Source organism: Ranitomeya variabilis, chromosome 2, assembly GCF_051348905.1.
Source record: "Ranitomeya variabilis isolate aRanVar5 chromosome 2, aRanVar5.hap1, whole genome shotgun sequence".
In the NCBI taxonomy this organism is placed as follows: domain Eukaryota; kingdom Metazoa; phylum Chordata; class Amphibia; order Anura; family Dendrobatidae; genus Ranitomeya; species Ranitomeya variabilis.
Window position 1 is genome coordinate 464286 of NC_135233.1, and position 25421 is coordinate 489706.

General features: G+C 44.4%; 1 protein-coding gene across 2 annotated transcripts in view; it reads right to left on the minus strand.

The window, feature by feature from the left end:
* The window catches only part of MYOD1 (myogenic differentiation 1), a 314317-nt gene that overhangs the window by 129872 nt on the left and 159024 nt on the right, over positions 1–25421 (minus strand). For both annotated transcript variants that reach the window (XM_077281843.1, XM_077281842.1), the window contains exon 2: positions 12620–12698. In XM_077281843.1, the coding sequence (XP_077137958.1) occupies positions 12620–12698 (79 nt within the window). The remainder of the gene's footprint in view (positions 1–12619; positions 12699–25421) is intronic.

The following is a 25421-nucleotide window of genomic DNA, read 5'->3' on the forward strand; positions in this document are numbered from 1 at the left end:
TCAAACCAAGGCATGCAGACAGGGATGGGGAGGCATTCATACCAAGGCATGCAGACAGGGATGGGGAGGCATTCATCTATCTGCATCTCAAAAACATTTCCAGAATTCGCCCTTTTCTTACTTTCGACTCTGCAAAAACTCTTACTGTCTCACTTATTCATTCTCGTCTGGACTATTGTAACTCTCTACTAATTGGCCTACCTTTTACCAGACTCTCCCCGCTCCAATCTGTCCTGAATGCTGCTGCCAGGATCATATTCCTCGCCAACCGTTACACCGATGCCTCTACCTTGTGCCAGTCATTACACTGGCTACCCATCCAATCCAGAATCCAGTACAAAATTACTACCCTCATCCACAAAGCACTCCATGGCTCAGCACCACCCTACATCTCCTCTCTGGTCTCAGTCTACCAACCTACCCGTGCCCTCCGCTCTGCTAATGACCTCAGGTTAGCATCCTCAATAATCAGAACCTCCCACTCCCGTCTCCAAGACTTTACACGTGCGGCGCCGATTCTTTGGAATGCACTACCTAGGTTAATACAATTAATCCCCAATCCCCACAGTTTTAAGCGTGCACTAAAAACTCATTTGTTCAGATTGGCCTACCGCCCCAACGCATTAACCTAATTATCCCTGTGTGGCCTATTAATAAAAAACAACAACATAATCACGTTCCTCCATCATGTTCTCATACACTTTATGCAGTTAATAGCCTCTGTGTCTGTACTGTTACATACTTAGGCAGTTAACTGGTTCATGCAGCTTTACATGAACACCCGAGCCTTACACTATGGCTGGTCCAAATAACTAAAGCAATTGTTACCATCCACCTCTCGTGTCTCCCCTTTTCCTCATAGATTGTAAGCTTGCGAGCAGCAGGGCCCTCATTCCTCCTGGTATCTGTTTTGAACTGTGATTTCTGTTATGCTGTAATGTCTGTTGTCTGTATAAGTCCCCTCTATAAGTTGTAAAGCGCTGCGGAATATGTTGGCGCTATATAAATAAAATTATTATTATTATTATTATTATTCATACCAAGGCATGCAGACAGGGACAGGGATGGGGAGGCAGTCATACCAAGGCATGCAGACAGGGACAGGGATGGGGAGGCATTCAAACCAAGGCATGCAGACAGGGATGGGGAGGTATTCATACCAAGGCATGCAGACAGGGATGGGGAGGCATTCATACCAAGGCATGCAGACAGGGACAGGGATGGGGAGGCATTCAAACCAAGGCATGCAGACAGGGATGGGGAGGTATTCATACCAAGGCATGCAGACAAGGATGGGGAGGTATTCATACCAAGGCATGCAGACAGGGATGGGGAGGTATTCATACCAAGGCATGCAGACAGGGACAGGGATGGGGATGTATTCATACCAAGGCATGCAGACAGGGATGGGGAGGCATTCATACCAAGGCATGCAGACAGGGACAGGGATGGGGAGGCATTCATACCAAGGCATGCAGACAGGGACAGGGATGGGGAGGCATTTATACCAAGGCATGCAGACAGGGACAGGAATGGGGAGGCATTCATACCAAGGCATGCAGACAGGGATGGGGAGGCATTCATACCAAGGCATGCAGACAGGGACAGGGATGGGGATGTATTCATACCAAGGCATGCAGACAGGGATGGGGAGGCATTCATACCAAGGCATGCAGACAGGGACAGGGATGGGGAGGCATTCATACCAAGGCATGCAGACAGGGACAGGGATGGGGAGGCATTCATACCAGGACAGGGAAGGGGGAGCCATGCATAGCAGGACAGGGATGAGGGGACAATGCATATCCGGCTTTTACTCGAGTCAAAAAGCTTACCCAGTTTTCCGTGGAAAAAGTAGATGGGGCTTATACTCGGATCGGCTTAAACTCGAGTATATACGGTAAAAAATATGGCAAACTGTGTTGTGTTTTATTTTATTAAAATACTTTATTCTGCCTGTGTCTTTATTTAACATGTAACAACTATAGAATTAGTAATGGATAGGTGTCTTATTGACGTTTCACCATTACTAAGCCGGCCTTGATGTCACCTTACAATACAAAGGTAACATTAACCCCTTATTACCCCATATGCCACCACTACAGGGCAGTGGGAAGAGAGAGGCAAAGTGCCGGAATTGGCGCATCTTAGAGATGCGCCATTTCTGGGGCGGCTGAGAGCTGGTGTTTGTAGTCAGGGGGGCCAATATCCATGGCTCCTTCCTAGGCTATTAGTATCAGCCCGCAGCTATCTGCATAGCCTTTTCTGGTTATTATAGTGGGACCCCAAGTCATTTTTTTGGGGGGCTCTCCTATTTTAATAGCCAGTAAAGGCTAAGTATACAGCTGTGAGCTATAAACATAGAAAGGTAGAGTTGGAAGTGACCTCCTATGGTCCAACCCCCTGCTCAAAGAAGGATTCACTAAATCATCCCAGGCAGATGTCTGTCCAGCCTTTGTTTGAAAACTTCCATGGAAGGAGAATTCACCACCTCTCGTGGCCGCCTGTTCCACTCATTGATCACCCGAACTGTCAAAAAGTTTTTCTAATATCTAATCTGTATCTTCTCCTTTTCAGTTTCATCCCATTGCTTCTAGTCTTTCCTTGTGCAAATGAGAATAAAGATGATCCTTCTACAATGTGACAGCCCTTGAGATATTTGTAGACAGCTACTAAGTCTCCTCTCAGTCTTCTTTTTTGCAAGCTAAACATTCCCAGATCATGTAACCATCGGCCCCCAGTCGCTGGCTTTCCTTCTCTGGTTTTGAAAATTGTGCTGAGCCCATGCCATTTTTTCTTCCATTTTTGTTAACTTAAACAGATATTGCGTTTAAGGCCGGGGTCACACTTGCGAGAAACTCACACGAGTCTCACACCTCATTACCCGGCCGTCACTGCCACCGCCACTCGGGACCGGAGTGTGCGGCTGTATTTCTATGCAACTGAGAGCTCCAGTCCGAGTGCCGGGTAATGAGGTGCGAGACTCGCGTGAGTTTCTCGCAAGTGTGACCCCGGCCTAACGCAAATTTTGTGTGTGTGAGTGTCTTTACTTAACTCTTTATGTACCATTTTATTATGTTTATTACTAAGCATCAGGTTTGGTATTATCTATCTATCTGTCTATCTGTCTGTGTGTAAACATTGTTCTTCAATGGAGTATGTAAAAGAAGGGGTTGGACAAGGAAATTACATCACAATCCTTTTTTTTTTAAATAATATATCTATATTTAGCTTACAAAAACAGATAGAAATCCGCATGAAAATCCGCATCAAATCCGCACGGATTTTCAACTGCATTTTCTGCCAAGAGACGAAGAATCCGCGCAGAAAATTCCACAGGCAAATCCACAACGTGTACACATAGACTAACAGGATAATTAAGGTATGACACCTCGGTCAGAGTTATCTGAGCACACAAATCCTCAAGGGTGCCCAAACTTTTGCATAGACCCATTTTACTCTTTTGTAAGTTTTAAAATGTAAAAAATGATATATATATATATATATATATATATATATATATATATATACACTGTATATATATATATATATATATATATATATATATATATATATATATATATATATATATATATATATATATATATATATATATATATACATTTATACACTGTGTTCCAAATTATTATGCAAATAATAATTCCTCCTATTTTCTCTAAATTACCTATCTGAATTGCAGTCATTGTTATTTTCCAGTCATCTACTATTCTAGTATAATTGCAATGTTTTGGAACAAACTGCCTATGAAAACAGGATCTTTTTTAAAAAAAATAAACACTCAAAATGCATGTTCCAAATTTTTATGCACAGCAGAGTTTTCAACCTTTTTTTTATTTTGAACAAAAAAATGGTCAGTTGTGAAGTTATAAGCATTATCAGCTTATTACAAAATGAAATCAAACAGTTTTCAAGTGAAACCTTTATTCTAGGTGATGTTACATTTGCACATAGGACCCCTTGTTGGAAAGAAGCTTCTGAACTCTCTCGTCCATTGAATTTGTCAGTTTTTGGATGGTTTCTGCTCCAATTGTTTTGCATGTGGACAGAATACCCTCCCAGAGCTGTTGCTTAGATGTGAACTGCCTCCCGCCATAGACACTCCTTTTGATGATGCTCCAGAGGTTCTCAATGGGGTTGAGGTCAGGGGAAGATGGTGGCCACACCATAAGTTTGCCCTCTTTTATGCCCATAGCAGCCAGAAATGCAGATGTGTTTTTTGCAGCATGAGACGGTGCATTATCATGCATGAAAATGATCTTGCTGCGGAAAGCACGGTTCTTCCTCTTGAACCATGGCACGAAGTGTTGTTTTAGAAACTCCACATAGATTATGGAGTTCATCTTTACCCCTTCAGGGATCATAAAGGGGCCGACAATCTCTCTCCCCATGATTCCAGCCCAAAACATTACTGCACCTCCTCCTTGTTGGCGCCTTAGCCGTGTTTTCATGGGGTGTCCATCAACCAGCCATCCTCCACTCCATCCATCTGGACCATCGAGCGTTGAACGGCACTCATCGGTGAACAAAACAGTTTGGAAGTCAGTCTTCATGTATCGTTTGGCCCACCGCTTGTGTGCAGTGGATAGAGGTGGTCGACAGGATGGCTTACGCACAGCTGCAAACCTCTGAAGGACCCTGCATCTTGTTATTCTGGGGACGTTGGAGGCACCAGCAGCTTCAAAAACTTGTCTGCTGCTATGACAAGGCATTTTTGCAGCTGCTCTTTTAACCTTACGCAATTGCCTGTTGGAAAGAGTCCTCAATTCGTCCTTATCAGCACGCACACGTGTGTGCCGGGAATCAGCTACATACTTCTTGATTGTGCGATGATCACGATGAAGTGTCTTGGCAATGTTGATTGTAGTCATGCCTTGACCTAAATACTCCACAATTTGTTGCTTCTCAGCAGCCGACACATCCTTTTTCTTTCCCATTTTGGCAAAAAATGTAGGCTGCTTAATAATGTGGGACAGCCTTCTTAAGTAGTCTTGCCTTTATTTGGACACACCGGCCAAACTAATGTGCACAGGTCTCTGCAATTGCTTTCAGTGATATAAAGAGCCCTGACACACATCACCAGCAATGGGTTTAAATGACAAACAAAAAAATTCTAACCAATTCACTCCTAAACTCTTTGTGCAGAATAATTTGGAACAGTGTATATATATATATATATATATATATATATATATATATATATATATATATAAGTTTTTGGCAAAGCCAGCTTACCGCTTTGAAGAAGTAGGAGTACATCCAACCTGTGGTTACAATTCGCACGGAAAATGGATTGGGACAAATCCACACGTCTGGACCCCGAGAGCGTCATAGGCTATGTTGTGAGGCGAAATTGTAACCCCGCGCGTTCCAATTCACCCAACAATTTTGCCCCTATCTACAGAATGGGAAAAAAGTGAAAGGAAAAGTGTTGGAGGCAAATTGACAGCTGCCAGATGTGAACAAGGGGGACTTAAAGAATGAGAGCGATGGCGCCAAAGAGTATATACCGTACAACTGCTAAGGTGGGGCCCCGACATGGGATACTCACCACACACGGGGATATGAACACACAATGCGCCACACACTACCGCGTGCTTGAACACATATATCACCCTCAGCACACATTTCACCACACATACACCAACCTCGCCACATAAAAGTCCAAACACAAAAGTCACCGCTCAAAACTTGCCACGCGCAAAATTCGCCACATGGAAAACTCACCACATGCAAAACTAGGCTCACGCAAAACTAGGCTCACGCAAAACTCGCCACACGTGCAAAACTCACCTCATGGAAAACTCGCCACAAGCAAAACTTGCACATGCAGAAAAATTGCCACATGCACAAAAGTTGCAACACAAAACTTGCACATACTCAAAACGCACCACACATAAAACTCGCCACGTGCAAAACTCGCCATGCGCAAAACTTGCTGCACACAACTTGCTACACTAACCTGTCACATGCAACTCGACACAAAAAGTTGCTACATGCATGTCGCCACACAAAACTCATCTCACAAAAGTCGCTACATGCATGTCGCCACACGCAACTCAACACACACAACTTGACACATGAAACTCGCCCAAAAACACACACAAGTCTGGTATTAGCCTTCAAAAATAAAAATCTGATTAATAAGCAGACAAACTACAAGAGCAACAAATGTACCATATAGGAAATCCGGCAGCTGTCAGTCACATGACCTGTCTACTATGTGTGAGCTAATATATACTGCTGGGGGGAGGGCGTCCTGTTGGCTGGGGATTTATCAGGCGGCTAATTTAGCTTACAAATACTGAGGTAAAAATACTGACCAAATAACGTGTGAACGAGGTCTAATACAGGAGGAGATGACACACAGGTACATACTATATACAGGAGATGACACACAGGTATATAATATAAACAGGAGCAGATGACACAGATATATACTATATACAGGAGGAGATGACACATAGGTATATACTATATACAGGAGCAGATGACACAGATATATACTATATACAGGAGGAGATGACACACAGGTATATACTATATACAGGAGCAGATGACACACAGATATATACTATATACAGGAGGAGATGACACACAGGTATATACTATATACATGAGGAGATGACACACAGGTATATACTATATACAGGGGAGATGACACACAGGTATATACTATATACAGGGGAGATGACATACAGGTATATACTATATACAGGAGGAGATGACACAGGCATATACTATATACAGGAGGAGATGACATACAGGTATATACTATATACAGGAGGAGATGACACACAGGTATATACTATATACAGGAGCAAATGACAAACAGGTATATACTATATACATGAGGAGATGACACACAGGTATTATACTATATACAGGGGAGATGACACAGGTATATACTATATACAGGAGGAGATGACACTCAGATATATACTATATACAGGGGATGTGACACACTGGTATATACTATATACAGGAGGAGATGACACACAGGTATATACTATATACAGGAGGAGATGACATGTATCTACTAATTGTCTAAGGGTCACTTCCGTCTTTCTGTCTGTTTTTCTGTCTGTCTGTCTGTCACGGATATTCATTGGTCGCGGCCTCTGTCTGTCATGGAATCCAAGTCGCTGATTGGTCGTGGCAAAACAGCCACGACCAATCAGCGACGGCCACAGTCCGGTGGAAAAATGGCAGCTCCTTCCTCCCCGCAGTCAGTGCCCGCTCCTTACTCCCCTCCAGTCTGCCCTCACACAGGGTTAATGGCAGTGGTAACGGACCGCGTTATGCCGCGGTGTAATGCACTCTGTTACCGTTGCTATTAACACTGTGTGACCAACTTTTTACTATTCATGCTGCCCATGCGGCATGAATAGTAAAACGATCTAATGTTAAAATTAATTAAAAAAAAAAAAAAATCGTTATATACTCACCGTCCGTTGGCCCCCGGATCGACAACAGGCCTTTCCCGCTCGCGACGCTCCGGTAACAGGTCCATGCTGCGATCTCGCGAGATGATAACGTAGCGGTCTCGCGAGACCACTACGTTATCATCTCGCGAGACCGCAATGCACTCTTGAGACCGGAGCGCACGAGCAGCGTCGGTAACCGCTTCGCTTGGATTCGGGGGCTCCGGAAGGTGAGTATATAACAATTTTTTATTTTCATTCTTTTTCTTTTTTTAACAGGGATATGATGCCCACATTGCTATATACTGCATAGGCTGTGCAATATACTTCATGGGCTGTGCAATGTACTACGTGGCTGGGCAATATACTACATGGGCTGTGCTATATACTACGTGGCTGGGCAATATACTACATGGGTTGTGCTATATACTACGTGGCTGGGCAATATACTACGTGGGCTGCGCAATATACAACGTGGGCTGCGCAATATACAATGTGGGCTGTGCTATATACTACGTGGGCTGCGCAATGTACTGCGTGGGCTGCGCAATATACTGCGTGAGCTGCGCAATGTACTGCGTGAGCTGCGCAATGTACTGTGTGGCTGTGCAATATACTACGTGGGCTGTGCTATACACTACGCATACATATTCTAGAATACCCGATGCGTTAGAATCGGGCCACCATCTAGTATACTATATACAGGAGCAGATGACACACAGGTACATACTATATACAGGAGGAGATGACATACAGGTATATACTATATACAGGAGGAGATGACACACAGATATATACTATATACAGGAGCAGATGACACACAGGTATATACTATATACAGGAGGAAATGACACACAAGTATATACTATATACAGAAGCAGATGACACACAGGTATATACTTTATACAGGAGGAGATGACACACAGGTATATACTATATACAGGAGCAGATGACAAACAGGTATATACTATATACATGAGGAGATGACACACAGGTATATACTATATACAGAGGAGATGACACACAGGTATATACTATATACAGAGGAGATGACATACAGGTATATACTATATAAAGGAGGAGATGACACAGGCATATATTATATACAGGAGGAGATGACATACAGGTATATACTATATACAGGAGGAGATGACACAGGTACATACTATATACTGGAGGAGATGACACACAGGTATATACTATATACAGGAGCAGATGCAAACAGGTATATACTATATACAGGAGGAGATGACACACAGGTATATACTATATACAGGGGAGATGACACACAGGTATATACTATATACAGGAGGAGATGACACACAGATATATACTATATACAGAAGCAGATGACACACAGGTATATACTTTATACAGGAGGAGATGACACACAGGTATATACTATATACAGGAGCAGATGACAAACAGGTATATACTATATACATGAGGAGATGACACACAGGTATATACTATATACAGGGGAGATGACACACAGGTATATACTATATACAGGGGAGATGACATACAGGTATATACTATATAAAGGAGGAGATGACACAGGCATATACTATATACAGGAGGAGATGACATACAGGTATATACTATATACAGGAGGAGATGACACAGGTACATACTATATACTGGAGGAGATGACACACAGGTATATACTATATACAGGAGCAGATGCAAACAGGTATATACTATATACAGGAGGAGATGACACACAGGTATATACTATATACAGGGGAGATGACACACAGGTATATACTATATACAGGAGGAGATGACACACAGGTATATACTATATACAGGAGGAGATGACACGTATATACTATATACAGGAGCAGATGACACACAGGTACATACTATATACAGGAGGAGATGACATACAGGTATATACTATATACAGGAGGAGATAACACACAGATATATACTATATACAGGAGCAGATGACACACAGGTATATACTATATACAGGAGGAAATGACACACAAGTATATACTATATACAGAAGCAGATGACACACAGGTATATACTATATACAGGAGAAGATGACATACAGGTATATACTATATACAGGAGGAGATGACACAGACATATACTATATACAGGAGCAGATGACACATGTATATACTATATACAGGAGGAGATGACACAAGTATATACTATATACAGGAGCAGATGACACAGGTATATACTTTATACAGGAGGAGATGACACACAGGTATATACTATATACAGGAGGAGATGACACACAAGTATACACTATATACAGGAACAGATGACACACGTATATACTATATACAGGAGGAGATGACACAAGTATATACTATATACAGGAGCAGATGACACAGGTATATACTTTATACGGGAGATGACACACAGGTATACACTATATACAGGAGGAGATGACATACAGGTATATACTATATACAGGAGGAGATGACACAGGTATATACTATATACAGGAGCAGATGACACACAGGTATATACTTTATACAGGAGGAGATGACATACAGGTATATACTATATACAGGAGCAGATGACACACAGGTATATACTATATACAGGAGATGACACACAGGTATATACTATATATAGGAGATGACATACAGGTATATACTATATACAGGAGATGACACACGTATATACTATATACAGGAGGAGATGACATACAGGTATAAACTATATAAAAGAGGAGATGACACATAGGTATATAGAGGAGGAGATGACATACAGCAGGTATATACTATATACAGGGGAGATGACATACAGGTATATACTATATAGAGGAGGAGATGACACACAGGTACATACTTTATACAGAAGGAGATAACATACAGGTATATACTATATATAGTAGATGAAATACAGGTATATACTATATATAGGAGATGACATACAGGTATATACTATATACAGGAGGAGATGACACACATATATACTATATGCAGGAGGAGATGACATACAGGTATATACTATATAAAAGAGGAGATGACACATAGGTATATAGAGGAGATGACATACAGCAGGTATATGCTATATACAGGGGAGATGACATACAGGTATATACTATATACAGGAGGAGATGACATACAGGTATATACTATATACAGGAGCAGATGACATACAGGTATATACTATATGCAGAAGAAATGACATACAGGTATATACAGGAGGAGATGACATACAGCAGGTATATACTATTTACGGGGGAGATGACACACAGGCATATACTATATACAGGGGAGATGACACACAGGTACTGTATATACTATATACAGGAGATGACATACAGGTGTATACTATATAAGGGAGATGACAAACATGTATATACTGAGGGGAAAATGAGAGGTATGAGGTGAAAATGAGAGGTGTGAGGTGAAAATGAAAAGGTGTGAGTGCTAAATGAGAGGAGTGAGGGAAAATAGTGGAGTGATCGGAAAATGACAGATGTGAGGTCGCAATGACAAGTGTTAGGGGGGAATGAGAGGAGTGAGGGGGAAAATAAGAGGAGTGAGGGGGGAAAATAAGAGGAGTGAAGGGGAAAATGAGAGGTGTGAGGGAGAAAATGAAAGATGTGAGGGGAAAAATGAAAGATGTGAGGGGGAAAATGAGAGGCATGATGGGAAAATAAGAGAAGTGAGGTGCTATAACTAACCACAGATATTTACTATGCCCAGGCAACTAGCTCTTCAGCTAGTACAGTATATTATATATATATATATATATATATATATATATATATACATATACATATATATATATATATATGCACACCGTATATACTCGAGTATAAGCCGACCCCCCTAATTTTGCCACAAAAACTGGGAAAACTTAATGACTCGAGTATAAGTCTAGGGTGGAAAATGCAGCAGCTACTGGTAAATTTCAAAAATAAAAATAGATACCAATAAAAGTAAAATTAATTGAGATATCAGTAGGCTAAGTGTTTTTGAATATCCATATTGAATCAGGAGCCCCATGTAATGCTCCATACAGTTCATTATAGCCCCATAAGATGCTCAATATAAAACTGTGCCACATATAATGCTGCATTACAAGTTCATTATGACCCCATAAGATGCTCCATATAAAAATATGCCCCATGTAATGCTGCTGCAATAAAAAAAAAAGTGACATACTCACGTCTCGTCGCTGCCCACTGCTCCTCAGCGTCCTGTCTCTCCGCTCCGATATGAAATACTCACCTGCTCCCGATGCGGTCCCTGGCAGCTTCTCCCGGACAGATGATCTCCGGCACAGTAATGAATATGCGGCTCCACCCCTATGGGAGTGGAGTCCATATTCATTACTTTAATGAGCGGTACCACGTGACCGCTGAACAAAGGAAGAGCTGCGGGCGCCTGGAGACCATGGGACGTGCAGGGACAGCGCCAGGAGCAGGTGAGTATGCTCTCCCCCTCACCCGCCGACCCTGCCGCCGACCATGACTCGAGTATAAGCCGAGAGGGGAACTTTCAGCCCAAAAAATGGGGCTGAAAATCTCGGCTTATACTCTAGTATATACGGTATATACAATATAATTTTATTTTCTAAAATGCAAAGTACATGTGTCATCTGTAACTTTGGGCTATTTAGAGACCATTTCATCTTCAACTTGCTTAACTGTTCACATTCCCAGGGGGTGCCCAATCTTTTACATGCCACTGTATCTGCCAGTATCACTTGCAGCAGGCTTGGAAGGGTACGGGCCATAAATACCACACATTATGAGAGAGAGGTACTGTAAAAGAGAAACAAAGGAAAGAGAAAAATAGGAGATAGACAGAGAGAGATATGAGACAGATGGAAGAGAAAGATGTGGGAGGGAGGGGTTTGGAATAAGAGAGATGGGAAAGAGAAAGATGGAAGTGAGAGATGGGCGAGAGGGATAAAGAGAGATGGGAAAGAGTTAGGAAGATAGAAGTGAGAGATGGGTGAGAGGGATAAAGAGAGATGGGAAAGTGATGGAAGAGAAGAAGATACGAGAGAGAGAGTTACTAAATACAGACAAATTGAGATTCTGGTTTGAGTATTATCCTAAGTCATGTGACAAGGCTCGTTAAAGGGTCGACATTGACTTGTAGGATTGCTACTTCCAATAGGTGGCACTAGAGTTCTAGTCCTCTTCCTCTCTGAAAAGACAATTTGCATAAATACAGACAGAAACTCACCATTTGATACCTGGGAGTAATAGTTGTTGTGATGATTGTTCGGTCTTCGAGTGTTGCAGGTAGATCCAGTGTAATCTATCTGTGAACAAAAGGCTTAGTGTCATATCTCTTGATTATAAGGCTACATAACATTCAAATATTTCATATTCTACCAGAGGGATCACAAACTGAAATGTACAATGTTCACATCAAATATAACCAGACACTATATAACCTCTTCACTGCATTGATAAAACGAGATACTACGTAATCATTTCAACGCGCTGTTACAACCAGAAAATATATAATCCATTATCTGCCAATAAAACCTAACCCTAAGGCTCTGTTATAGGGTCTGACCAGCGGCACAACACAACTGCTGATTGGTCAGCTTTTATTTTGAATGCCTCTTTACACAAGTGATACAGGAAATATACAGCTCTGGCAAAAATGAAGAGACCACTGCAAAATGTTCTGTTTGTCTGATTTTTCTCTTTATATTTTTGAGTAAAATGTAAATTGTTCTTTTATTCTATAAACTACTGACAACATGTCTCCGAAGATCCAAGCAATACATTTTGCAATTTTTTCTGACAAAAATAATGGTCAAAATAATAATAATAAAAAGAAACAGTGCTTTCAGACCTCAAATAATGCAATGAAAACAAGTGCAGAATCATTTAGAAACAACAATACCTCAGGAAGAGTTCAGAAATCAATATTTTGTGGAATAACCATGATTGTTAATCTCAGCTTTCATGCGTCTTGGCAGCTTTCCACCAGTCTCTCACACTGCTCCTGGGTGACCTTATGCCGCTCCTGGTACAATAATGTCAGCCGTTCTTCTTTGTTTGATGGCTTGTGACTATCCATCTTCCTCCTGATTACATTCCAGAGGTTTTCAATGGGGTTCAGGTCTGGAGATTGGGCGGCCATGACAGGGATTTGATGTGGTGGTCTCTTAAATTTTGCCAGAGCTGTATATCTTTGTACTGTGTTAGCCAGTAGATACAAAAATATAAAGTTTTGAAAGTCCTCAGTGGTTGATACATTTTTACCTTATATCATTGTTAGAAGCTCATTGTCCTCTCCAACAGCTACAGGAACCTTTCTCTGCAGCCAGAAAAAAAAGAAAGCCTGTCCATTTATAATGACCACTGTAAAGGGGTCTACCGTGCTGGAGTACCTCTTTCAGTACCACCCCTTGTTTCAGGAGGTGCACTCTGCTTTGGCTGGAGTCTGAATGAAGGACGCTGGCTGGAATTGGTTGGTTACATGGGCGCATATAAAAGATCACTGCTTCTCCACGTATTTCCAGTGTGACAATGCTTTACTCACAGGACACAGAATATATCACACAGATACAGAGGGCAGGCCAATTGAAAAGCGGCAGGCCAGACATACATTACAATAGCCGCAGGTGGCCGGAGCTTGACGATATTTACTGTGGGAATTACAAAGGTGGGGGAGGTCAGAAGGGGGATATCTTGTCCCCTCTGCCCAGGGGCGCAGCCTGTGGGCTGATGCATTAGGGACATGCATCTCACATGGAACCTATTATACATACATATAACTGCACAACATATTCTGGGTACTGGGGGGTTCCGTAACACGGCTCCCCTTTTCAGCGACGAGATCAGCATACACAGTCTGATCCTTAACGGATCGGTTTGGGGATGACCGAAGTTTATGGGGTTGGTACAAGTTCTGTTTGTCGACTTAGTCCATCGGCGTTACCATTTTGTTTGCCGGGTCTGTAGTGGATGGTGAAGTCCAGAGGTTGTAGGGCTAAACTCCACCGCAGTAATCTGGCATTGTCTCCGGAGACCCGATTAAGCCAGATACAAATATGGTTGCAACTTTTTGATTGCCCATACTACCGCCAGGCACTCCTTCTCCATGGCCGCATAGCTTACTTCACGGGGCAGTAGTTTCCGACTAAGGTAAGCTACCGGGTGTTCTTGGCCGTCTGGCCCGACTTAGCTCAGTACTGCCCCCAATCCAAACATAGAAGCGTCTGTTTGAACAAGGAAACGTTTAGTTGGATCGGGTGCGGCCAATACAGGGGTATTGGTGAGGGCGTCCTTTAGCTGGCGAAAGGCTTCCTCACACTCTGGGGTCCAGGTTATCTGGCGGGGTTGGTTCTTACGGGTCAGATCAGTGAGGGGCTTGGCTACGCTGCTGTAATTGGGAACGAATTTCCTGTAATACCCCGCTGTCCCTAGAAACGCCATGACCTGGGTTTTAGTGCGTGGGGTGGGCCATTTGACTATGGCCTCAATCTTGGCTGGTTCTGGTCGCTGTTTCCCACTTCCCACCCAATGCCCTAAATACTGAACCTCTGCTTTGCCCACGTGACACTTGTTTGGGTTCAGGGTGATTCCGGCCTTGTGGATCCTGTCCAATACTGTCTCTAGGTGATTTAGATGCTCTTCCCATGTCGCGCTGTAGATGGCGATGTCATCCAGGTAGGCACAAGCAACAAGCATAGTCCTGGAGACCATCCAGAAGCCGGTCAGCCAGCCTCTGGAAGGTCGCCGGGGCATTCTTCATCCCGAATGGCATAACTCTAAACTGGAAAAAGCCGAACGGGGTGACAAATGCCAACTTGGGAATAGAATCAGGACTAAGGGGAATCTGCCAGTAGCCTTTGCATAGATCGATGGTGGTCAAATACTTTGCCCCCGCCAGCCGGTCAAACAGCTCATCCACACGCAGCATGGGATACGCATCCGTCACCGTTTCCTCATTGAGCTTACGATAGTCTACACAAAACCGTGTAGCCCCATCCTTCTTGGGCACTAACACTACGGGGGATGCCCAGGGACTATCTGACTCTTCAATGACCCCTAAACGCAACATCTCTTGTATCTCTTGTTGCATCCCTTCTCGTACAGACTCAGGGACGCGGAAGGGGGTTGTCGCAGGGGGGTCTGATCCTGGGTCTCAACCTTGTGTTGTGCCGGGCGAGTGTACCCTGGTCTCCCCGAAAACATCCTCTGTCGCTGCCTCAACAACGCCTCCGCCTGCTGACCTAGGTCTTCTCCCAAGTGCACCTGGTCCCATGTTTTGGACTGAGTGCTTTCCCCTAAGACATCAGGCAAGGGAAGTCCAGCTAAATCCTCTGCTTCAGGTGCACAGATGGCCACTACCTCTTCAGGGCGCTCCCGGTAGGGCTTCAGCATATTCACGTGGAACATGCGAATAACCCTGGGGTCGTCACAATCGGCGACATTATAGGTGGTGTCGGCTATTTTCCCCACTACTTGGTAGGGCACCTGCCATGCAGCTTGGAACTTTATCTGCCTAGTGGGCTCTAACACCAGGACCTTCTGTCCTATTTCCAAGGTGCGTTCTCTGGCCCTCCGATCATACCATACGTGCTGGCGCCGCTGGACCTGCATGTTCCCACGTACAGTCTGGGTCAGCTCCTGTAGGCAGTCCTGGAATTCTAGCACATAGGGTACAATAGGTACCCCTTCTATGATGCCCTCCCCTTCCCAGTGTTCTAGCACTAAGTCTATGGGTCCCCTTACCCGCCTCCCGTATACCAGTTCGAACTGGGAGAACCCCGTGGATTCTTGGGGCACCTCCCGATAGGCAAACAGGAGGTGTGGCAAGAATTTCTCCCAGTCCCTGTAGGTCCTGGTAAAAGTCCCAATGAGTTGTTTTAACTTCCCGTTAAAGCGTTCACACAACCCATTGGTTTGCGGGTGGTACGGGGCGCTTCTAATGGACTTTACGCCGCACAGCTTCCACAGTTGTTGGGTCACCTCTGCTGTAAACTGGGTACCCTGGTCCGAGATAATCTCCCGGGGAAATCCAACCCGTGAGAAAACCTGGAGCAGGGCAGCCGCCAACGTCTCTGCCAGTATGTTAGGTAACGCAACCACCTCTGGATACCGTGTGGCATAATCTACCACTGTCAATATATATATTTTCCCTGACGGACTGGGTTTGGCTAACGGCCCTATCAGATCGACCGCTACTCGGCTAAATGGTTCCTCCACAATGGGGAGGGGGCGTAATTTGGCCTTGAATCGATCTCCCCTCTTGCCAATGCTCTGGCAACTGTCACAGGTCTGGCAGTACTGATGAACATCATAGGTTACCCCCGGCCAAAAGAAGTTTTGTGTCAGACGATGCCTGGTGCAACTGACGCCGAAGTGCCTGGCCAAGGGTATGTCATGAGAGATTCGCAGTAACTCCTGCCTATACTTCTTGGGAACTACCAGCTGTCGTTTTATAGTGGGGTTCGTTCCTGTGTGGTGCTGCTCTGTGATCCGGTAGAGGAGTCCCTGCTTCCATACAATCTGTTCCCCTTCCAGTACCCCTCTTCCCTCCTGTGCCTTCCCACGATATCCCTCCAATGAAGGATCCTCAAGTAACTCCCTCTTAAATTCAGTTGGGGTGGCCCAAGAAATGTGTCTGGCTATGGGAATACGTGTAGGGCTGGGATGTTTTACCTGGGCCTCCTCTGAGTGTGATTCCGCCTCCGCAGCTCGAGCTTGTCTCCGGGTGGTCACAGGATATGTCTCAGCCAGAGGGGCAACCGAGAAGGCAGACAACATGGGCCCCAAGTCATTTCCCAGCAAAACGTCTGCAGGCATATCCTCCATCAAGCTGACCTCAACAAGGCCATCCCCGACTCCCCAGTTCAGGTGAATCCTGGCAGTCGATGTATGGCTCCCCCTACTACACGGACTGCCACTATCCGGTCCGTCTTCTCTTGGTCCCGGACAAGATGAGGCTTCAGAAGGGTCCAAGTTGCCCCGGAATCTCTTAGTCCCTGCATACGTTTCCCATTAACCCACACGACCTGGCGATGCTGTTGTCGATTATCTGCCCGGGCTGCCTGCACAGGGTCTACTTCATGCAGCACTTCCTCCATCTCTTCCACCCCCTGGTTAGTCGTAGAACCCAATGCTGGGTCAGCTTCGTCTTGGTAGCAGTGTACAGCGGCCCGGCTGAAGGTAGCTGCTCCCACCTTTGGCCACTGGGTATGGTGAGTCCGGTTGGGACATTGTCTTTGCAGGTGGCCCAGCTGATGGCAGGTGTGGCATCGCGCCCCAGGGGGACTGTGGTAGGCCGGGTTTTTAGCTGGTCCCCCTACAATCTTCTGTGGTTTGGGGGCCTCCAGGTCCATGGGCGGACCCCTAGTGACCATCTTTGATCCGGACAACTGAGGCCTCCTGGCATCATGATGTTCATCGGCCAGATGAGCGGCCTCCTCAAGAGTCGTTGGCCGCCTGTCCCGAAGCCATTCCTGTGTCTCGGGGGTTAGTCCATTAAAGAATCGTTCTAACAAGAAGAGCTGGAGGACGTCCTCCTTAGTGGTTGCTTGGCATCCTTGTACCCACTGTAGCAGTGACCACCGTAATTTACAGGCCCATTCAGCATGGGAATGTGTTACGCATTTTATAAGTCCGCGGAACCTTTGGCAGTATGCCTCTGGTGTCAGCGCATACCGGGCCAAGATCACTTCTTTGATCCGCTCATAGTCCATACAGTCCTCATCAGGTACCGTGCGATAGGCGTCCACTGCCCGGCCTGTCAGCTTGCTGGCCAGAATCTGAACCCGATCCTCCGGCTTCACTTGATGAAGGGTGCACTGCCGCTCAAAGTACTGCAGAAAGCCATCAATGTCTTCCTCTGCCTCCCCCAACTGTCGGAAAGCATTATACTGGATCTTTTTGTGGTTTACTGTTGAAGGTACCTGGGCGGAGGCCAGAGCTCCCCCTGCTCGCTGACTCTCCTCTCTCCGCTCTGCCATCTCCATCTTGGCCAGCTCCACTTTGGTCCGCTCTGCCATCTCCATCTTGGCTAGCTCTATCCTGGTCTGCTATGCCATCTTTTCCTTCAGATCAGTACGCACATCAGCCATCACCCTCTCGTATGATCTCTACTGCAGGGTTTGGGCCATAGAACGCCAGTCTGTTCTTTACCTCCCTCTGGAATTCAGTCTCCTCCACGTTCACATTGGGGGGCGCTGCACTGTCGTGTTCCATGATGGCTGCTATCAAATCCGCTTTTGTTTTGTGGCTGGCGATTAACCCTCGGGCTTCCACCAGATCTTTTAATGTAGTCCTCTTTAACTTCTGGTAGTTGTTTTCCATTCATTCCTTTCCTGCTGTAGAAGGGGTATCACATCCCGCTGTCTGCCACCAGTGTAACGGGGTCTACCGTGCTGGAGTACCTCTTTCAGTACCACCCCTTGTTTCAGGAGGTGCACTCTGCTTTGGCTGGAGTCTGAATGAAGGACGCTGGCTGGAATTGCTTGGTTACATGGGCGCATATAAAAGATCACTGCTTCTCTACGTATTTCCAGTGTGACAACGCTTTACTCACAGGACACAGAATATATCACACAGATACAGAGGGCAGGCCAATTGAAAAGCGGCAGGCCAGACATACTTTACAATAGCCGCAGGTGGCCAGAGCTTGACGATATTTACTGTGGGAATTACAAAGGTGGGGGAGGTCAGAAGGGGGATATCTTGTCCCCTCTGCCCAGGGGCGCAGATGCATTAGGGACATGCATCTCACATGGAACCTATTATACATACATATAACTGCACAACATATTCTGGGTACTGGGGGGTTCCGTAACAACCACGGACAAGATAAAGATCCCAAACTCACATCAGGACTGCAGGATCCTGAGTACTTTCAGCTGCACAACATCTAAGGTGTACTTAATTATATACATAGCAAATGTCCAGCTGGTGGCCTGTATATAGGGGAGACAGGGCAAAAACTTAGAAGAAGGATGAATTCTCATTGCCACACAATAAAAGAAAAAGAACAGCTCTACCTGTGGACAAACATTTTTGTATCCCTGATCACAGCACCATGGACATGAAATTACTTGTTAAAAGGTAACTTCAAATTTCAGAGGGATGTAAGGAGATATAAACTTATCACAACTTTTGACAAACTCCGTGCAGGAAAGAAACCACCGGAGCACTAAGCAGAGAAGGACATGACTTTGGGAGGGGTGGACCTTTTAACTCCTGCAATTTTGCAAGAGTATGTTGCTTACGACGAAGGAGCACAGTATGTGTGCCTGGTGTTTTACTGGGGTCTAAGGGGTATCGTTTCTCCTTATGGAGAGTGACATACCATCTCTGGCTTGTCAAGGTAAGGAGGCTTATTTGCCGTACAATGCTCCTCTGGGAAATTAAATATGCAAATTGCCTCTTCTGAGAAAAAGAGGGCTTAACTCTATAGCGCCACCTGTTGGAAGTAGCGATCCTACAAGTCACAATCAACCCTCTAACGAGTCGTGCAATATGACTTAGGATAAAAGCCAAATCAGTATCTCAATTCGCAGACACGGTGTTTCGGGCTGTTGGCCCTCGTCAGTGCGAAGCATGAGAACTGATTTGGCTAGGTGAGAGGCTCTGGACTGGGGTCTAAGGGGTATCTTTTCTCCTTATGGAGAGTGACATACCATCTCTGGCTTGTCAAGGTAAGGAGGCCAATATTACAGCCGATATGTTGTATCTCAGACTCCCCGATAACAGGTCAGCACCAATATTACAGCCGATATGTTGTATCACAGACTCCACGATAACAGATCAGCACCAATATTACAGCCGATATGTTGTATCAGACTCCTCGATAACAGGTCAGCACCAATATTACAGCCGATATGTTGTATCACAGACTCCACGATAACAGATCAGCACCAATATTACAGCCGATATGTTGTATCACAGACTCCTCGATAACAGGTCAGCACCAATATTACAGCCGATATGTTGTATCTCAGACTCCCCGATAACAGATCATCACCAATATTACAGCCGATATGTTGTATCTCAGACTCTTCGAAAAGAGATCAGCACCAATATTACAGCCGACATGTTTTATCACAGACTCCACGATAACAGATCAGCACCAATATTACAGCCGATATGTTGTATCACAGACTCCACGATAACAGATCAGCACCAATATTAGAGCCGATATGTTGTATCTCAGACTCCCCGATAACAGATCATCACCAATATTACAGCCGATATGTTGTATCTCAGACTCTTCGAAAAGAGATCAGCACCAATATTACAGCCGACATGTTTTATCACAGACTCCACGATAACAGATCAGCACCAATATTAGAGCCGATATGTTGTATCTCAGACTCCCCGATAACAGATCATCACCAATATTACAGCCGATATGTTGTATCACAGACTCCTCAATAACAGATCAGCACCAATATTACAGCCAGTATGTTGTATCAGACTCCTCGATAACAGATCAGCACCAATATTACAGCCGATACGTTGTATCACAGACTCCTCGATAACAGGTCAGCACCAATATTACAGCCGATATGTTGTATCACAGACTCCACGATAACAGATCAGCACCAATATTACAGCCGATATGTTGTATCACAGACTCCTCGATAACAGGTCAGCACCAATATTACAGCCGATATGTTGTATCTCAGACTCTTCGAAAAGAGATCAGCACCAATATTACAGCCGATATGTTGTATCACAGACTCCACGATAACAGATCAGCACCAATATTAGAGCCGATATGTTGTATCTCAGACTCCACGATAACAGATCATCACCAATATTACAGCCGATATGTTGTATCACAGACTCCTCAATAACAGATCAGCACCAATATTACAGCCAGTATGTTGCATCAGACTCCTCGATAACAGATCAGCACCAATATTACAGCCGATACGTTGTATCACAGACTCCTCGATAACAGATCAGCACCAATATTACAGCCGACATGTTGTATCACAGACTCCTTGATAACAGATCAGCACCAATATTACAGCCGACATGTTGTATCAGACTCCCCTATAACAGATCAGCACCAATATTACAGCCAGTATGTTGCATCAGACTCCCCGAAAACAGATCAGCACCAATATTACAGCCGATATGTTGCATCACAGACGCACCGATAACAGATCAGCACCAATATTACAGCCGATATGTTGTATCACAGACTCCCCGATAACAGATCAGCACCAATATTACAGCGATATGTTGTATCACAGACTCCTCCATAAAAGATCAGCACCAATATTACAGCCGATATGTTGTATCAGATTACACGATAACAGATCAGCACCAATATCACAGCCGATATGTTGTATCACAGACTCCACGATAACAGATCAGCACCAATATTACAGCCGATATGTTGTATCACAGACTCCTCGATAACATAGTTACATAGTTACATAGTTATTAAGGTTGAAAGAAGACTGTAAGTCCATCTAGTTCAACCCATAGCCTAACCTAACATGCCCTAACATGTTGATCCAGGGGAAGGCAAAAAAACCCCATGTGGCAAAGAGTAACTCCACCATGGGGAAAAAAATTCCTTCCCGACCCCACATACGGCAATCAGACTAGTTCCCTGGATCAACGCCTTATCAAGGAATCTAGTGTATATACCCTGTAACATTATACTTTTCCAGAAAGGTATCCAGTCCCCTCTTAAATTTAATTAATGAATCACTCATTACAACATCATACGGCAGAGAGTTCCATAGTCTCACTGCTCTTACAGTAAAGAATCCGCGTCTGTTATTATGCTTAAACCTTCTTTCCTCCAGACGTAGAGGATGCCCCCTTGTCCCTGTCTCAGGTCTATGATTAAAAAGATCATCAGAAAGGTCTTTGTACTGTCCCCTCATATATTTATACATTAACATAAGATCACCCCTTAGTCTTCGTTTTTCCAAACTAAACAGCCCCAAGTGTAATAACCTATCTTGGTATTGCAGACCCCCCAGTCCTCTAATAACCTTGGTCACTCTTCTCTGCACCCGCTCCAGTTCAGCTATGTCTTTCTTATACACCGGAGACCAGAACTGTGCACAGTATTCTAAGTGTGGTCGCACTAGTGACTTGTATAGAGGTAAAATTATGTTCTCCTCATGATCATCTATGCCTCTTTTAATACATCCCATTATTTTATTTGCCTTTGTAGCAGCTGCCTGACACTGGCCACTGAATATGAGTTTGTCATCCACCCATACACCCAGGTCTTTTTCATTGACGGTTTTGCCCAGAGTTTTAGAATTAAGCACATAGTTATACATCTTATTACTTCTACCCAAGTGCATGACCTTACATTTATCCCCATTAAAGCTCATTTGCCATTTATCAGCCCAAGCTTCTAGTTTACATAAATCATCCTGTAATATAAAATTGTCCTCCCCTGTATTGATTACCCTGCAGAGTTTAGTGTCATCTGCAAATATTGAAATTCTACTCTGAATGCCCCCTACAAGGTCATTAATAAATATGTTAAAAAGAAGAGGGCCCAATACTGACCCCTGTGGTACCCCACTGCTAACCGCGACCCAGTCCGAGTGTGCTCCATTAATAACCACCCTTTGTTTCCTATCCCTGAGCCAGCTCTCAACCCACTTACACATATTTTCCCCTATCCCCATTACTCTCATTTTATGTAACAACCTTTTGTGTGGCACCGTATCAAAAGCTTTGGAAAAGTCCATATATACTACGTCCACTGGGTTCCCTTGGTCCAGTCCTGAACTTACCTCTTCATAGAAGCTGATCAAATTAGTCTGACATGAACGGTCCCTGTTGTGAAATTGGATTCTGGGCTCCCCCGGTGGCCACTGGTGGAATTGAACTTGTGTGCATCATCCTCTCTGTTCACCTGTTCCCATCAGGATGTGGGAGTCTCTATATAACCTTGCTCCTCTGTCAGTTTCATGCCGGTCAACAATGTAATCAGAAGCCTTTCTTTGCATGTTCCTGCTACTAGACAACTCCCAGCTAAGTTGGACTTTCGTCCTAGTTTGTTTTTGCATTTTGTTCCAGTTCACAGCTGCTGTTTCGTTACTGTGTCTGGAAAGCTCTTGTGATCTGAAATTGCCACTCTGGTGTTATGAGTTAATACTAGAGTCTTAAAGTAATTTCTGGATGGTGTTTTGATAGGGTTTTCAGCTGACCATGAAAGTGCCCTTTCTGTCTTCCTGCTATCTAGTAAGCGGACCTCGATTTTGCTAAACCTATTTTCATACTACGTTTGTCATTTCATCTAAAATCACCGCCAATATATGTGGGGGCCTCTGTCTGCCTTTTGGGGAAATTTCTCTAGAGGTGAGCCAGGACTGTATTTTCCTCTGCTAGGATTAGTTAGTCCTCCGGCTGGCGCTGGGCGTCTAGGGATAAAACGTAGGCACGCTACCCGGCCACTGTTAATTGTGCGGCAGGTTTAGTTCATGGTCAGTTTAGATTCCATTTTCCAAGAGCTAGTTCTTATATATGCTGGGCTATGTTCTCTCGCCATTGAGAATCATGACAGTTTGACCGGCCCAAAAGGGTTAAATTATTGGCTGAGAAAGGAGAGAAAAAAGAAGTCTGCTGAAAATTTTTTTTTTTTTTTCTCTAGTTCTGAGTGTGCTCATAATTGAATTACTTGCTAGTCTGCCTATACTGCAGCCTTCCTCTCTTTCTCTCCTTCTAATCCTTGAATGGCTCTGTGTTCACCTGTTTGAAATGGATCTTCAGAGTGTAGCTACAGGTTTGAATAATCTCGCCACGAAGGTACAAAATTTGCAAGATTTTGTTGTTCATGCACCTATGTCTGAACCTAGAATTCCTTTGCCTGAATTTTTTTCAGGGAATAGATCTTGCTTTCAAAATTTTAAAAATAATTGCAAATTGTTTTTGTCCCAGAAGTCTCGCTCTGTCGGAGATCCTGCACAGCAGGTCAGGATTGTAATTTCCTTGCTCCGGGGCGACCCTCAAGATTGGGCTTTTGCATTGACACCAGGGGATCCTGCGTTGCTCAATGTGGATGCGTTTTTTCTGGCCTTGGGGTTGCTTTATGAGGAACCTCATTTAGAGCTTCAGGCGGAAAAAGCTTTGATGTCCCTATCTCAGGGGCAAGATGAAGCTGAAATATACTGCCAAAAATTCCGTAAATGGTCTGTGCTTACTCAGTGGAATGAGTGCGCCCTGGCGGCGATTTTCAGAGAAGGTCTCTCTGATGCCATTAAGGATGTTATGGTGGGGTTCCCTGTGCCTGCGGGTCTGAATGAGTCCATGACAATGGCTATTCAGATCGATAGGCGTCTGCGGGAGCGCAAACCTGTGCACCATTTGGCGGTGTCTACTGAGAAGACGCCAGAAAATATGCAATGTGATAGAATTCTGTCCAGAAGCGAGCGGCAGAATTTTAGACGAAAAAATGGGTTGTGCTTCTATTGTGGTGATTCAACTCATGTTATATCAGCATGCTCTAAGCGTACTAAGAAGCTTGACAAGTCTGTTTCAATTAGCACTTTACAGTCTAAGTTTATTCTATCTGTGACCCTGATTTGTTCTTTATCATCTATTACCGCGGACGCCTATGTCGACTCTGGCGCCGCTTTGAGTCTTATGGATTGGTCCTTTGCCAAACGCTGTGGGTATGATTTGGAGCCTTTGGAAGCTCCTATACCTCTGAAGGGGATTGACTCCACCCCATTGGCTAGTAATAAACCACAATACTGGACACAAGTAACTATGCGTATTAATCCGGATCACCAGGAGATTATTCGCTTTCTGGTGCTGTATAATCTACATGATGTTTTGGTGCTAGGATTGCCATGGCTGCAATCTCATAACCCAGTCCTCGACTGGAAAGCTATGTCTGTGTTAAGCTGGGGATGTAAAGGGACTCATGGGGACGTACCTTTGGTTTCCATTTCATCATCTATTCCCTCTGAGATTCCTGAATTCTTGTCTGACTATCGTGACGTTTTTGAAGAACCCAAGCTTGGTTCACTACCTCCGCACCGGGAGTGCGATTGTGC